The 14,286-nt window shown below is 39.6% G+C and overlaps 1 protein-coding gene across 2 annotated transcripts; it reads right to left on the bottom strand.

Moving 5' to 3' along the window:
• Window positions 1-176: 176 nt before the first annotated feature.
• gpr45 (G protein-coupled receptor 45) lies at window positions 177-13,511 on the bottom strand. Of its 2 annotated transcripts, XM_057851516.1 has the most exons (3): window positions 13,343-13,511; window positions 9,781-9,879; window positions 177-5,765 (listed from the first exon to the last, which is right to left on the bottom strand). In XM_057851516.1, exon 3 carries the CDS (start codon window positions 5,683-5,685, stop codon window positions 4,525-4,527), a length of 1,161 nt encoding a protein of 386 aa, XP_057707499.1. In that variant the 5' UTR covers window positions 5,686-5,765; window positions 9,781-9,879; window positions 13,343-13,511; the 3' UTR covers window positions 177-4,524. The 2 variants fall into 2 exon arrangements, with proteins under 2 accessions (XP_057707499.1, XP_057707500.1); XM_057851517.1 differs by lacking the exon at window positions 13,343-13,511 and having other exon boundaries at window positions 9,696-9,787.
• Window positions 13,512-14,286: the final 775 nt, after the last annotated feature.

Here is a 14,286-nt window from a genome sequence, read left to right as displayed (position 1 = left end):
TGAAACTATTGTTTTATTTATTCGTATAATCAATGTGTGTATTAAGCACTTTGCTGGTACAACATAATACATTTATGTTGTAACAAAATAGTTTTGAGGTCATTAAGCGCACCCACAATTCATACATGAGTTGCACCATCACGTTTTTGGGAAAATAAAGGATTTTTAGTGTGCCTTATAGTTTAAAAAATATGTTATACTTAATATTACCTTCTAATATTGCGCATGTTTCTAAAAGATTCGTGTTTCTTTTGGCAAATAAGAAAAAAATAAATAATACTGACTGAAACTTGCGAAGTAACAGAGTTCGCAGCAACACATTAGGTGCGGGAAAAATGTACCTTAACTCGTTTGCTCCCAAAAACATATAAATATGTTCTATTTTTAAATTTTTCTGAGTCCCAAAGACGTATTTATACGTTTTCTATGTTTATTCTCACAAGAGACATCTCTAGGTTCTGATGCAATTTAGCACCAAAGCACAATGCTGAAAATCCATTTTAAAGCAATAAAACTGGCCTCTGGAGGGCAGTAGTGCATTTGGTAAGACCCACAACCCAATACAACGGAACGAACGGCGAGGTCGCACGGCCGGGGCGCCGGCGGAAGACGACCGAATGGACGTCCAGGATGCCAGGCAGCGGACGACCGAGCAGAACAACTGGGAGGACGCCCGGGATGCCAGGTGCTTAATGACCGAGCAGAATGACCGGGACCACCAGTGCAGCGGACGAGGCCGTTGAGTCCATGCTGCTCGTCGAGCAGAGCCCGCGCCGCCATGCTCGGCTGCTCGCATCCCCCGCACCCTCCAGTGTCCCGCGACTCAGCCGGACACGCGCACGGCCAAACCAGTTTCCCAGGCGAACTCCGCTACGTGGCACTGGTCACCACAAAAGAAAGACTCAAAAAAATCCATCTTGATGAGGGAAAAGTTTACCCCTGCTGTCGCGGCTACAACAGCGTCATCTCTCAGTTCAATAGTATAGTTATGTGTAAATAAATTGTTACTTTGCTATCAAAAGCTCTATTTGTCTTGTTGTTTATGTTATTTTGTAAACGGAAAACATTATTCAGATGTATGGGACGTCACAAAGCATAAAATAGCCGTGTTAAAGTCAAAGTTATGTTTGAAATGTATGCTTTCACAAAAAGCTCAATTTCTCTGTTTTTTCATCAGATATTGGAAATTTGCTCAAACTAAGCTATTTTCTACTGCTAATTTCTAAAGAATGGAAAAAGATATGAGCTAACTTATTTTTCCTGCTGAAAGAAGAGAGTCTAATCTTTCTTTTGGTGGGTTCCATGTTTATATAGCGATAGAGCAGAATTTTCTGTGGGCCTTGCAAGATCAGTCAAAATCCAGTAAAACGGCCGGGAGCGAAGGGGGTTGCACCAGTGAAAATGGCAGGGAGTGAAGAAGTTAATGTCTTTTTTTAATATTGGCCCTGCAGTGTGAAACATTCATACATATACTGTAGATGTATCAGTCTATTCATTTTCCATACTATTTCTTCTTATTGGGTCGTGGGTGAGCTGGAGCCTAACTAACCTGACTACTGTATATAAGCGAGAGACCGGATACACTCTGGACACGGTCAATTACGTTACATGTATACTCAATAAAACATTCAAATTCACATTCACATGGACGGTCAATTGTGAGTGTTTCAGTAAAGCGGAAGTTCAGAATTTTTTACATTAGGGTTAATCTTCGAGTTAGCGAGGGTTTAATTATTCGGTGGAGTTGATTTCAACAAATTCCGTGCAGTTTATTAGTTATTTATTACTTTCAGGGCTCCAGAGTGGCTAAGCTAGCGCGAGTTGCATCCTAGCATGCCAATAAAAAAACGATATTAACAGATCTGACATAGTCAAATAAATTAAAAATGCAGATCGTTATTGAAAATACCCATGCGGCCAAAACAATGTCAAACCAAACTGCCGTAATTCATTTATTTCTGCGGGACAATTTTTTTAGATTCGTAATGCGACCAAAATAGAGAAGAGTGCTTCGGCCACTCGTGCTCATGCTGCATTCGACGAAGGTGGGAAGTGGGATTTATCCCACTGAGATGGTACCAGTTGCGAACTTGCAGCATTCAAAGCGTTTTTTATTTTAGCTATCAAAAGACATTAGGGCTGCAGCTATCGATTATTTTAGCAGTCGATTAATCGATGAACTAGTTCGTTCGAATAATCGAGTAATCGGATAAGGAACATGAAAAATTAAAACACCTGAAGTGAGCCTCAGTGTAAAAAAAAGGATAAAAGGATCTAAGTACAACAAAAGAACAATTGGCTAACTTACATAGCGAAAGTCCGCTAGCTTAAATGTTACATTACGTTCACGTTTCACAATGTTCTTAACAAATGTTTCAGACACATATTCCCACAAAAAAGGCTAAATATACCTCGTAACTATATTATGAATGCATTAAAAAAAACATTAGCTCAAACAAAAACTTGGCTTATGTTGTTCTTAACATCTTAACACAGCTGGATTCAGCCATGTGAAATGTGGCAGACAAGAGGGCAGTGTATCCACCCAAATCAATAATAAAACTAAATACAAACACTTTTAAAAAAAACAACCAAAAACATTACAACGCCACTTTAATGAAACAAATACTCGAAGCAGCAAAATTTAATTTGAATCTTTTTTTCCTAATCGAATACACAAGTTAATCGATGAATCGTTGCAGGACTAAAAGACATGTTGACCTCTAGCAAACGTGACTTCATGTAAGCGATCAAATAGTGGAGGATAAACGACTGCTTAGGTAAATAGATCACACTGTAAACTGCTTTCTTTAGTTTAACTGTTGACATCTACTTTTCGACAGGCAGCGTATTTTGTCGAGTGACGTCTGATTGAAGCAACTCGTGAAGTCGGGGTACTTTTTTTTTCTGACTTCGCCACAAGGGTCTCCCAGTTTGAGTGGCATTCCAATTATATTTTTCTTGGTCGGAGGTTGGAAAACTCAAACTTCCCACCCTCCTCGAATGTAGCATCAGTCTACGCAGTCTTGACTGAAGAACGGTCATATAGTGAAACTTGCATTTAGAGGCTGTGGAAACAAACAGAAGAAATGGGCAAACAAGAGTTTCCACAAATTCCCTATGAAGAACGAGGAACAATACAAACTGTGAATACTTGCTGCTGCCTACGACATAAACACACCAGTGGAAAAAGTATCACTCCGCTCCACAGTCTGTTACCTACAGAGCTGCTGGATTACAAATGTTGCTGTTCATACTACTGTTATTGACATGCAATGGTAAGTTTTAATAACTTCATCCTGAAAACAAAGGCAACAGTAATGATTGCAATGGTCATTGGTGATTTTCATGCGTGCATATGTTGTTTTTTATTGGCATGCTAGGACAGGTCCATTGACTGGCGCTAGCTTAGCCAATCCGGAGCCCTGAAGCTAATAAATACATAACTAAATGCCGGAATTTTTTAAAACCAACTCCACCGACTAATTATACTCCCGCTAATTCGATTGTGAGGGCCCTGGCTGTTTAACTGTTTTATTTTGAGAAGCCAACAGTCAGCTGATCCTCGCCTCTGCCAGCTGGTTGCTTCCCCTCCCACTGTCACGTAAACTGATCAACACCGGACGGACAGACGACGTCGCTGCTGCTGATTGGCCACGAAGAAAGGGCGCCAAGCTTGAAAAGTCAGACACCCTAAACTGACAGCGGAGGTCGCATTGACAGCATTCGTGCCGCAGTCCTCCTCGCCAGCTGTTTACCCGCCATTCTCTCTCGTGTGCTTTGATCGCTAGTTTGATAAACTCCCGCTTTTTCGGTGAGGTCTTTTGTGTTTTGCCATTATTGGATCGTTTTTGTTCACCGCTGTAAATAAGAGCACTGAAGCAGTAGGGGTAAGCTGCCATTTTCGTTCAACCCGTTTTCTCCTGTTTTGTTTAGTGCAGGAAGCCAGGGTAGTGGCTGTCTTTTGGTTATTTCCTTTTTACGATCAGGGTTTAGTTAGTGGGTGGGGTTTAAATGTAGATTCCTTTTTTTTTGTTATTTTGGCCTGGGCTTACACTGAAGCCAGCTTTGTTCATATTTTGTATATTCTCTTCATTGCGAGTTTGATTGTTGTAAATTGTGTCCACATGTATACGTGTGGCTTGTTTTATGTTACGCCCTTAGCGAGCCGTCCGTGGGACGTAAGATCGATGATTAAGCCTAGTGTCAAAAATGAACTTCCCCTTTAACCATCCATGTTTTTGGAATGTTACTTCGAGGAAAAGCCTCTAATGGGCACTGAACTGCACCAAAGTCAGGCGTGTGTACTTCAACACCATTGGTGTCTCCTATGGTAAATAATATTTAGACAACAAGCCCTCAATCAGTCTAATGCCCATCCCTTATCGCCACTGTGACTCAATGTACAAAACAACAGTTTACAAAGTATGGAACGATCACAAACGAGAGAAAGATGTTGCCAATGGCCATCAGAGGTGACAGAAAAACAAGTCGAAATCACAATCCAACATCCGTTTGTGTTCTTCACACAGCCGACTGCGTCTCGCTGCAGACGTAAATGTTACTGGGTCGAACTCTCCTTCGACTGCGGCCCGCCACCTTGGGACACAGGCGGCAGTTCTTCGGGACAAACTCTTTGCAGGCTTCTCGGAACTTTCGGATCCTCCAACAGTAGATAATGGGGTTGAAAACCGTTTTCAAATAGCTGAGCCAAAGGGCTCCTATGCTAATGGGGTAGAAAGCCGAGCTGGAGTAGAATCGGTGGCTGAAGACGGCCAGCAAGCTGACCACAGTGTAGGGCAACCAACACACTGAGAAGCCCACGAAGAGTATCAGGATAGTAGTGAAGGCACGGGTCTTGAAGCTCATGTCCACCTTAATCTGCGGGGGTCTCTGCAACCCGATGAGTCTCATTTTGCTGACCTGGTTGAGAGCCGGCAGGCAGGACGGCTCGCTGGCGTGGCTGTGGACTCGCAGGGTGTTGCGGCGCACTGTATTCAGGATGCACAAGTAGGAGTACAGCATGACTGAAAAGGGGGCAAAGAAGACCGCCACCGCCAAGAGGACGGTGTAAGCTCGGTCGGCCATGGACTCGCTGTATCCCAGCACGCACTGCGGAACCCAGACTTCCCCCACACCTGCCGTGCCTGTCCTCCAGCCCACCACGGACGGTAAGGACACGCAGAGACTCAGCATCCAAGAACCTGCGATCAAAATCTTAGCCCTGTGCGGAGTCAACTTGTCCTGACGCTGCACGATGATAAGGAAGCGATCCACGCTGATTATGAGCAGGATGGACACCCCCTCCAGTACGAAGAGCCAGTAGAGCATGATAGAGGCGCGGCAGAATTCACTCCCAAATGTCCACTCGGCGCTCCCCAGCGTGACGGCAGTGAAGGGCATGCAAAGGAGTGAGAGCATGATGTCGGAGAAGGCCAGAGTGGCGAGCAAGAGATTGATGGCAGAGCGCATAGCTGGCTTCTGGTAGACAATCAAACACACGATGGCGTTGCCCAGGAAACCAATGGTGATCATGAAGATCATGATGGCGGCCAGAGTCACACGAAGGGTGAACGATATTAGAGGAGTCCCGGGTTCGGATGGGGCGCTACTTGTGACTTGAATGGCGTCATCCGGCTCCATTAAGTCGCATCCGTCCAGCAGGCTTTCGTTGCAAAAGGCCATCGCGGTACTCTATCAGAATGTATAAACCTGGACGAAGTGTATGGTCACTGTCAAAGGCATAGCAACAGCTTGTAACCCATCTGAAACACAGAAAATACAGCATTTGATATACGTAAGAGGAAGCAGTGAGGTTTAAGATCAGTTCGTAATCAGGATGGAGAACTATATAGTCTAATCAAGATAGTTAATAAGACAGATAGACAAATAACAATGGTTTTACAAACATTTTCAACTCAAATCTCTAGTTTAAAAATTCCCAAACGTTGTAAAATTCATGTGATGCATACGAACTAAGGACGGAAACTAATTAATCAAGGAATCCATGATTTACAAAAGAATTACCGTATTGGCCCTGATTATAAGACGACCCTCTCTTTTTCATGACTCAAGTTTGAAAAAACGGCTTTTTGAACACCAAATTTTTATACAGAAAATAATTACAGTACATCCAAAACAAATGATTATAACAATATATTTGAGAGAAAAAGCGTGTTATTTTGCCTCATTCAAATCTTAATATCTGAATAAATATGTAAACTAAAGTGCAATCACATTCGTAAATGAATGGCTTCTGGTTTTTGAAATGTAAATAAACCAATCTATTGTGATAAAACAACAAAATTGCAACAACTGCATTAACAATCAAAATGAAGTCTAACTGTAACTGTAGACTTAAGTCTGAATAAGGAAGAACATTGCAATAAAATAAACTTGAGAGTAGCTGAGATCTGTCAAGACAGAACATTGCTTCAATGATATCTGGCGTCACCTAGTGTCGTGAATGGGGAGAGTAGCTGAGATCTGTCACGTAAGGACATCGCTTCAATGATATCTGGCGCCATCTAGCGTCGTGAATGGGTATAATGTCTAGACCGCGAATATAAGACGACCCACTCTTTTTCAGTGTTATTTTAAAAAAAACACCGTCTTATATTCGGGCCAATACGTTATGTGTATAAATTGAGGTGAGTTAACACCAAAATGATAAAAACCTATATTCAATTGAAGTCTTGATTGCCAATACTGTCCATATCTACTACCCAATGAAAAGCACGAGTCTCCAGTTGTTGTTTCTGTGATCAAAAGTTCAAAATATTACAAAAGTTTAATATTCACAACTAGAGTTGTCTGATATTATTGGGTAGCAGATAGTATCGGCCGATAAAAGCATTTTAAAATGATATCGTATAATGGCAACATCAGTTTTTTCATTATGGGTTTACGGGCCCATTAGACATGTGGGGTGGCGTGGCTCAGTGGTAGAGTAGTTGTCCCCCAACCCCAGAGGTTGTGGGTTCATGTCTCCGCCCTGATGAACTCGTCTAAGTGTCCTTGAGCAAGACACTGAACCCCACATTGCTCCTGGTGCTGCGTCACCAGTAGGTGGATGGCGAGATAGTGTAAAGCGCTTTGAGCGCCTTGAAAAGGTGGAAAAGCGCTATATAAGTATAACACCATTTACCACCATGTGCCAATTACCGGTTTCAAGGTATAACGTGGTACGAAAATGTCAAGGTTTCAAAACAACAAAAATTTTCCGTCTACCGTCCCTACGGTGTTAGCTGTTTTTTATGTCCCAAAAATGCATGGAAAAATCCCTCGCTAGAAGCTGTAAGGCTCAACCCTCCACCACTGCTTGTTGCTCAGTGTCAGTGGATCAGCTGTGCTACACGATGGCTGGCAGAGGTGAAACTCCCTTATCGAAAAAAACAAAGTCGCTGGTATGGGAATACTTCGGGAACAAAAAGGTTACAGACGGCAGCGGCTTAGAAGAGGAGGGCCAACTGACTTGCAAAACATGTTTGTGCCGGGTGGCTGCCGAGGAGACAATACGATTTTGCAATTATATAAAATTAAAGTTTAGTAAACACTGTCATGAACGTTTCCCACTAGCTACGAGAGTTAACTCCAGCGTATTTAGGGTGCCTAGCAATGTTAAAACGTGGGAAAGAGAGCGTGTGTATAATGTAAACATGATACGAGTCATACACACGTGCTTTTTATGTAAAATAATTCAGTTATTTTTGGTCTGATGGTAATAATGTTGAGCTGTGGCTGTGGGTTTAGGCTCACCTGAAGGACTGCATTTATTTTCATTTTATTCAAAATATTTAGTTTTTGTTTATTTGTTTAAAATTAACATTATACTTGTGTTCCAATTTGCTAATATGTTTTTTGAAAAATCCTGTTCAATGGAGAGAAAAAAATTAAAACATTTTAGAGTTGTAACTGCACTAACATGATACCGTTAAACTGTGATATTTTGTCTTAAAGCTATCATGTGCCTAGGGCCAATATGCATGTTGCCTAAAAGTGAATGTAGAAGTGTTCTGCCTTTCTACAAGGGCTGGTCTCAGCTTAGCACAGCAGTTATGCTTATCGACCATTAGTTGTCTTCAAACTAAGATGCTTGGGATTTATTATGTGAGCAGAGTGACTTCAACAGTAAATATAGTGGTGCAATATAGGGACTTTTTCCAAAGCTTTAGTTGAAGTTGTTCTCATTTATTTTTCACAGAATGTTTATTTGGAAAACCTTATTAGAGTATCCAGTGGGGCATCACAATACAATTAGCTGTTATACTGTATGTTAAGTCCAAGACCGCATATATTTGTATTGGTTTGATATCTGTAGTGGATTTTTGGAGTTGGGCAATATCAGGATATCAATTTTCAGTTAAAACGTCATTATTGGGTAACTTTTCATTCATAAATAAAATTAGCAACATGACTGATTATTGATTTTGTGAATTAACACATAAGTAGTATTTATTATGAATTGATATGCATTTGTAAATTCCTCAAATGACTATCAACACTTTTTCTTTCTTGTGTTCTTTTGGTTTACCAAATATGGTTCTCACAGATAATCGCAACAGAAATATGATATCATGCCAACTAGGGTTGTTCCGATCATGTTTTTTTTTGCTCCCGATCCGATCCCGATCGTTTTAGTTTGAGTATCTGCCGATCCTGATATTTCCCGATCCGATTGTTTTTTTTTTTTGCTCCCGATTCAATTCCAATCATTCCCGATAATTTTTCCCGATCATATACATTTTGGCAATGCATTAAGAAAAAAATGAATAAAACTCGGACGAATATATACATTCAACATATTATGACAATAAATCCTCAAGATGGCATTTCCATTATTAACATTCTTTCTGTGAGAGGGATCCACGGATAGAAAGACTTGTAATTCTTAAAGGATAAATGTGACTTTGTATATTGTGACTAAATATTGCCATCTAGTGTATTTGTTGAGCTTTCAGTAAATGATACTGTAGCCATTTAACTGTTCTGCCCAAATGAATGATGGGAAGTGCAACCATGACTGTGCGTAGTGGTACCAATTGATATATCTTCTCTGCGTTGGGAAATAACATAGGGTGTTAAGAAAAAGATCAATTACTACCTTTCTTCCCCACATTGCTTCCCACAATATTTCTAATCGTAGGGAGAGGGACTGTAAGGCTTTAGCCAATTAAAAAAGGCTCCAAAGGCTGCCAAAATTCAGTCTACTCATTTTACGCTGCCTTTTAGCTCTATATATAGGTAAAACGGCGCCATTAGATTGAACGCGACGTGCAGCGTATGCGTTAATTGCGTTAAATATTTTAACGTGATACATTTTTTAAAAAATTAATTACCGCCGTTAACGGGATAAATTTGATAACCCTACCTTAAGCCTAAACTAAAGACTCTGGATGAGTGTAACATATTATGTCTGTAACGTTAGAAAACAATTTAATTAAAAAAAAAATATATATATATATTAAAAAAAGGCATGTCCGATATTTTTTTGCCGATTCCGATACTTTGGAAATGACGTGATCGGACCCGATCGGTACATCTCTAATGCTAACGCTAGGAGAAACAAAATATCGGACACGCACATCCACACACAAAAGCAATATTATGTGTTTTTTTGTGAAAAGCTTTAGAAAAATAAACAACAGTGACTTAGGATAATAGATGCAGTCACATGAGACAGATGTGCAACTCACTGGCTTTAATACAGTTGATGATTAACAACTGAACCACCACCTTCCTTCCTCCCACCATTTACACAATAAGTGTCATGTCTCACACCTCCAGGCAAACGATGATGCTTCAGGATCAGAGAAAATCCGGATGAGACGTAGCTGCGAAGCGCAAACAAGACGTGTCTGTTACCATGGTTGACAGCATCTGAGAGGGTGAGGAAGAGGCGTTTATAAATGATCAACAACATTAATTGTGCTGTCAGTCACTTCAAATGTTTTCAAAGACATTAGAGCCAAATATATTCAATCTTGAACGCGTATTAATTGGCGTCAGGGAAATATAACCAGGCGCAAAAATAAATAAGTCATGGGTAGCCAGAGAAGAGCTGGTAGGAAAAATACCGTAATTTTCACACTATAAGACGCTAGTTTTTTCCTTCATTTTGAATCCTGTGGCTTATAGTCCAGTGTGGCTTATTTGTTGATTTATTTGGGTTATGACGTAACACTTTATTTGACAGCAGCGTCATAAGACTGCCATAAGACCTTCATAATTATGACATGACACTATCACGAGCATTAATGAATGCTTATGACAGATTTCATTAAGTGTCATCTGGCAAATAATGTCACTAACTCCATTTCTGTTCAGTTCAGATGTTTTACGTCCATTCAAAAGCATTCATAAATGCTCATGACAGTGTCATGTCATAATTAGGATTGTCTAATGACAGTCTTATGGTCAAATAAAGTCTTACCAAATACCATAACAAGCAATTAATGAAACAACTGGAACAGTAACTGAAGAAATAATTAACACAGAACATGAATTTTGATTGTTATTTAACATCTATAGCGCTGCAATGCATGCTAGGAGGCATGTTGGTTGACAACAGTGTTGACAGTAGAGGTTGACTGTCTCCCCCTTATGGAGCAGTGATGGCCAAATGAAGCTTCTTGAACAGTGCTGGGCACGTTATTTTAAAAAAGCAATTAGTTATAGTTACTCACTACTTCTTCTAAAAAGTAACTGAGTTAGTAACTGAATTACTCTATAGTAAAAGTAACTAGTTACCAGGGAAAGTAACTATTTCCGTTACTTTAAAAAGAAGTTGTTGTATGTCAAAGAATTTGACATTTTCTGAGCAGTATTCGAGTCAGTTGAATAGAGAAGAACAGACAGGTAATTGTGTTATAGAACCTTTTAATATTTATTGCACCTCACCAGCAACAGATTTATCCTACACTTGAAGTGCAACAAAAATAAACAGATTTGAATTACTTACCACAGATGTCGACAAAAGCTTTGCCCCGGGACATAAATTACACTTTACATGCAAGTTCTTTCCTTTAATTTCGACCAACTTGAAATAGTGTTTATATCTCCACATCGTAAAGGACAAATTTACCCCTGAATGCTCTGCCATCATATCCCTCTGCATCTGTTTTGCGTGTGTGTGTTTGCCGCACGCGCTGTTCCGGTTTGTGTGTGAAAACACCACCTCTCAGTACGTGCGCTATTAGGTTCAAGCGTTTACGTCACAGAATGGGGGATCACGTGAGATTTGACAACAACGCAACCATATTGGAAGCAGGTCTGGCTTGCGGGACATTAAACTTTAACTTGCCAGTTTGATAAAGAGACAAACTCGTTCCTAAGGCGAAGAACAGATATGTGATCAAACTTAAGGATGTGACTAATGTTGACCCTTACGAGATAGCCGAAGACAAATGGAGTAAAGATGTCGACGGGCTTCCACAATTACGCGAAATTCTGCTGTATTTATTGTTTGGTGTATGTTACTAAACTCCTCAGCGATTCTGAAATTACAAATTGCTACAAAGCTACGAAAAGTTTTGCTGCGGATGGGTGCAGGACCTGCACATTATGACCGTATCAAACAGCAAAGCCATCGTTCTTGCAAAGGTAGGCTATGTGTGTTTACTATTTTCATTGCCATGAACCTGAACGCACCCCAAGTCTTGGATGACAAATAAACAAAGCAGAGTAGACTCGCTACGGCTGGTAGTTTCTTCAATTTATTCAAAGTAAGTAACGCACCGCTTTTGGCCATCAGTAACGGTAACGGCGTTGTAACGGCGGATAAAATAATTAGTTAGATTACCCCGTTACTGAAAAAAATAACGCAGTTATGTAATGACGTTATTTATAACGACGTTATTCCCAACACTTTTCTTGAAGCAATGAAGCTTTGCAGCCAATTGGTTCAACGCTTCATGGTGGTTCATTTGGTCTTAAAGTGTTACCAGTTAATATTTTTTGTAGGGCTGTCAAACGATTACAATTTTTAATCGAGTTAATTACAGGTTAAAAATGAATTAATCGTAATTAATCGCAATTCAAACCATCTATTAAATATGCCATATTTTTCTGTAAATTATTGTTGGAATGAAAAGATAAGACAAGGCGGATATATACATTCAACATACGGTACATAAGTACTGTATTTGTTTATTATAACATTAAATCAACAAGATAGCATTAACACTATTAACATTCTCTTAAAGCGATCCATAGATAGAAAGACTTGTAGTTCTTAAAAGATAAATGTCAGTACAAGTTATAGAAATTTTATATTAAAACCCCTCTTAATTTTTTCGTTTTAATAAAATTTGTAAAATTTTCAATCAAAAAAATAAACTAGTAGCTCACATTGTTGATATCAATAATTACACCATGCTCACTCATGGTACTAACCCATAAAATCAGTTGGACCCAAGCGTCAGCAGAGGGCGCCAAACACCAAAAAACAAGTAACAAGCGGACATTACACTGAACTGTACATTTTAATCTGTTTGAACGGGGCATGTGCGTTAATTGCGTCAAATACTTTAACGTGATTGATTTAAAAAATTAATTACCGCCCATTAACGCGATAATTTTGATAGACCTAATTTTTGGGTGTAAATATCCTATAATACAGTGGGGACAGCTGCGGCTTATAGTCCGATGTGGCTTATCTATGAACAAATGTTGTTTTTGTGTCAAGTTTGGTGGGTGGAAGCTTATAGTCAGGTGCACCTTATAGTGTGAAAATTACAGTAATCATGATGATGTATTATATGTGAGCAGATTCACAGCCCTATCCACACATCAAAACTTGACAAACAGTATGAGGATAGCATTTTTCCAACAGAGACATTCTTACACAAAACCCTCTTCAAGAGCGCTGCATAGTTTTGCTGGCTGTTGCTATAGCAACAAGGTTAGTGGCTCCATGGCAACAAGCATCCCATATACTCTAGTGCTTCCACGACCAAATATATTCTCTATAGCACAGCCTACTACTGCCAATTTTAATCTTGCGCGTATACAAGGTCACCTGATCATTCGAACAATAACTAATGTGCTTATGATGTTATTCATTTCTTGTTTACCATCCGTAGGCTTCAAATAAGCATGTGTGAAAATGCTTTAAATAGGTTGATAACATCTAGAAACGTGTTTTATATGATTAATTTCAGAGAAGATAGTAGTCATTATCACAATAGGGCAGATTTTTTCCCCCCACGATACGATCAATGTGTCTATATTTGTCCACATTTACAATTCTTAATATTTCCCATGGTCTTTGAACAAACTAAAGGGATACACTATAATAGATCAAATGTATAAATGTAAAATGAATAAATATAAATAGACTCACCTTGAAGCTCTCAGATTGGAGCATCCAGGATCAGCATCCTGATGTCCGTTTGCTCCCACTATGAGCAGTGACTGTCTCTCCTTCAACTGCATACCGTAAATGAAAATCAAGAAATAGGAGCAGAAATATCCCACCGAAAACGTCTCATAGTGTGCTCAACCGTCATTGTGCCGCCTGCAGGCGACACAACGGCACGAAGCAGGTGGACGCAGATTTAAAGGAACAGTGCGTTTAAATATTAAATAAATCAAAATGCGGACAACACAACGAAGCACTTTTTTTTTTTAAAGGGTAACTTCACGTTTTTCCAATCGTGTTTATGTTGATGCCAATTAAATTCAATATAAATGTTCACTTTCATTTTTTATATTAGTGTTAGTAGTGTTGGACATCCAGTGACTAAAAATATCTTTATCCAGTCTAAATATGAAACACACAAATCTACACCCACGAATATGAAAAGGTACGGAAGGCCAATGAATAATGATTTACTACATAATAATAATCATAATAATCACATGCTATAACACTTCTTTCCAATAGATAGCAGCATTGCACCACAGCAGGTCCACCAGTAAACCGCTGTCTGCATCAGTTGTGCAAATTGCATCTCAACAAAGATCTATTCAGCGCATTTTAAAAACTGCAATCATTGAGTTATATTATCAATCTAATAGTTTTTTTTGCACAGCACTATGATACAGTACTTATACATGGCGGAAAACACAGACAAGACTGAAAAAGCAGTTTCTGCTCTTGCACCCCTCTTAAGAATAAACAGCTGTATTTTAAGCCAAAAGAACTGTTGTGTTTGATAGAACAATGATTCATGGCACATTAAGCCCCCAAACTATTTTTAATTTGTCCGTTTTACCCTGGAAACCCCCGTTAACAGAGGTCACGCAACCGCTTTTGTTTCAACCCAGCCATAAAAAGAAGATAAT

This window comes from Corythoichthys intestinalis, chromosome 12 (assembly GCF_030265065.1).
Source record: "Corythoichthys intestinalis isolate RoL2023-P3 chromosome 12, ASM3026506v1, whole genome shotgun sequence".
Taxonomy (NCBI): domain Eukaryota; kingdom Metazoa; phylum Chordata; class Actinopteri; order Syngnathiformes; family Syngnathidae; genus Corythoichthys; species Corythoichthys intestinalis.
This window is presented reverse-complemented; position numbering and strand designations above follow the sequence as displayed.

Coding starts and splice junctions, on each gene's coding strand:
- gpr45 (XM_057851516.1), bottom strand. CDS start 5,685: ATGGCCTTTTGCAACGAAAGCCTGCTGGACGGATGCGACTTAATGGAG.